The following is a 1998-nucleotide window of genomic DNA, read 5'->3' on the forward strand; positions in this document are numbered from 1 at the left end:
AACCGCCAGCCTTCTGGTGAGCAGTCAAGTGCTTTAGGCACTATGCTACCAGAGCTTTAGGACAGAGTAAAACTATCCTATAGGGTTTCCAAGACTGTAAATCTTTACCAAAGCAGACTACCACACTTCTTTCCCACTTAGTCATATTACATCATTTAAATATCAGTATCTTGTGTTCATTAAGTATGTGAATCAGCTATGAATCCTAACCTATATAAGATTCTAAAGCTTCTAGAAGAACATTGAGAATCAGTAATAGAAAACACAAATTGTTCCCCTAATGAGGTAAAACTTGGAGAATACTGGGTATCTCTAAGAAAAACAACAAACTTCAGCACGCAGAGCCTGTATTTTGATCTGAAAAACCCTGAGCTTTTATTAGTGGGTTCAATTTACTTACAAATAGGGACCCTGAGTAATCTATGGCTCCCAACACTCCTGGCCAGAAGCAGATATCAGCTTTGTATGGAGCTCTGGTAGCATAGTGCCTAAGGCACTTGACTGCTCACCAGAAGGCTGGTGGTTCAAACCCACCAACCACTCCCCGGAAGGAAGGTTGGGCAATCCTACTTCCGTAGTGATACTGCCTCGGAAACCCAAGGAGGGGGTCACTATGAGTCGGGGCCGACTCCACGGCAAACAACAACAACAATGCTGGGATTTGGAGTCTACGAAAGAGTCGTTCTCTTCAAAAAGGCGGGATGGCTAATACTGGGAGAAGTAGTGAGGTCTGAGGGAGCCTGGGGGTGCGTACACCCCGCAAGCTGCAAGTAACCACTACCACGTGTAAAACCTTTCTAACAAGGGCAGCCTGGCGCTCTGAAGTGTCGCGAGATCCTGGCGCGGCCCAATCGAACGCCGGGCCGAGCTGGTAACTAAGGGCACTTCTTGGGGGCGGAGCTTTGAGGGAGGTGGGCGGGCTTCGGAGGCGCCTAGAGTAGTGGCGTTTGGGCCCCTTGGCGGCTGTGGGGAATTTAGCCGTGGCCATGAAGGAGGAAAAGGAGCATAGGCCCAAGGAGAAGCGAGTAACCCTGTTAACACCCCCGGGGGCAACAAGCAGCTGCGGCGGGGCTTCGGGAGAAAGCGGCAAGGGGGAAGATAAACAGGATCGCAACAAGGAGAAGAAGGAGGCGCTGAGCAAGGTGCTAGGCCGGCTGTTGGTCTGTGAGAGGGTGGGTCGGGTCTGCCGCCCACACAGGATGGCTGAGAATGGAGCTGCCCCTCTTTCTGTCCCAGTCTCCCCCTCAGTCTCTCCGCCTGAGTGAAAATCACACGACTCTAGCTCATCTACTCGCCTAAAATGGGGGAAGCCTCTCGCGGCCAAGCCCCGGGGTGGGAGTGAGGGAAGGGGAGCTCCCCAAGCAACAAGGGTTTGGGTCAGAGCTGTGAGGTGAATTATCGGGAGCCGGGGCGACGGTGAAGAGAACGGAGAATTAAAAGGTTTGTTAAGGATAATTATTAAGTCATGAAGGGGACCTCGGGAGTGGAAATAGTTTGTGGTAGTATTAATGGAGGCGAGTAGGGGAGATTAGTGGTCTTTGTAGGGGGGATCGGGAGCACCCTATTTTGGGAGTAATAGGTGAATTTTGTTGTACTCAATCGTTAAGAGTTTTGAATTCTTTAAATTCAATGAGGAAGGATTTTGTTTCAGGATGTGTTGGGTGTAGGGAAGAGAGAGTAAGAAATCAAAGAGTTTGTGACACCCACAAAAGACCAAGGTTGGCCTACTGATTTCTTAACCTTAGCTCTGTTGAAAAATGGATGTTAAAAAATGCTGTGCAAACCTAATACACTGCGGGGCTGCAGGTGAAGAGCAGAAACTGAGCTTGTCCTTAATCTGGGTGGTTCTTGTTTGTAAGTTTCTTTTAAAACCTCCTTACTATTTACGTTTGCCTAATGGGGAGCTCTGGTAGCATAGTGCCTAAGGCACTTGACTGCTAACCAGAAGGCTGGCGGTTCAACCCCACCAGCCACTCCTCGGAAGGAAGATGGGGCAAT

At 49.5% G+C, this 1998-nt stretch overlaps 1 protein-coding gene across 1 annotated transcript in view; it reads left to right on the forward strand.

Annotated features, from left to right (window-relative positions):
• Positions 1-986: 986 nt before the first annotated feature.
• UPF3B (UPF3B regulator of nonsense mediated mRNA decay) overlaps positions 987-1998 on the forward strand; it is a 15500-nt gene continuing 14488 nt past the window's right edge. The window contains exon 1 of the mRNA XM_007953331.2: positions 987-1142. Coding sequence (XP_007951522.1) covers positions 987-1142 — 156 coding nt within the window. The remainder of the gene's footprint in view (positions 1143-1998) is intronic.

Source organism: Orycteropus afer, unplaced genomic scaffold (genome assembly GCF_000298275.1).
Source record: "Orycteropus afer afer isolate SDZICR_OR568_19922 unplaced genomic scaffold, OryAfe1.0 scaffold00387, whole genome shotgun sequence".
NCBI classification, from domain to species: Eukaryota; Metazoa; Chordata; class Mammalia; order Tubulidentata; family Orycteropodidae; genus Orycteropus; species Orycteropus afer.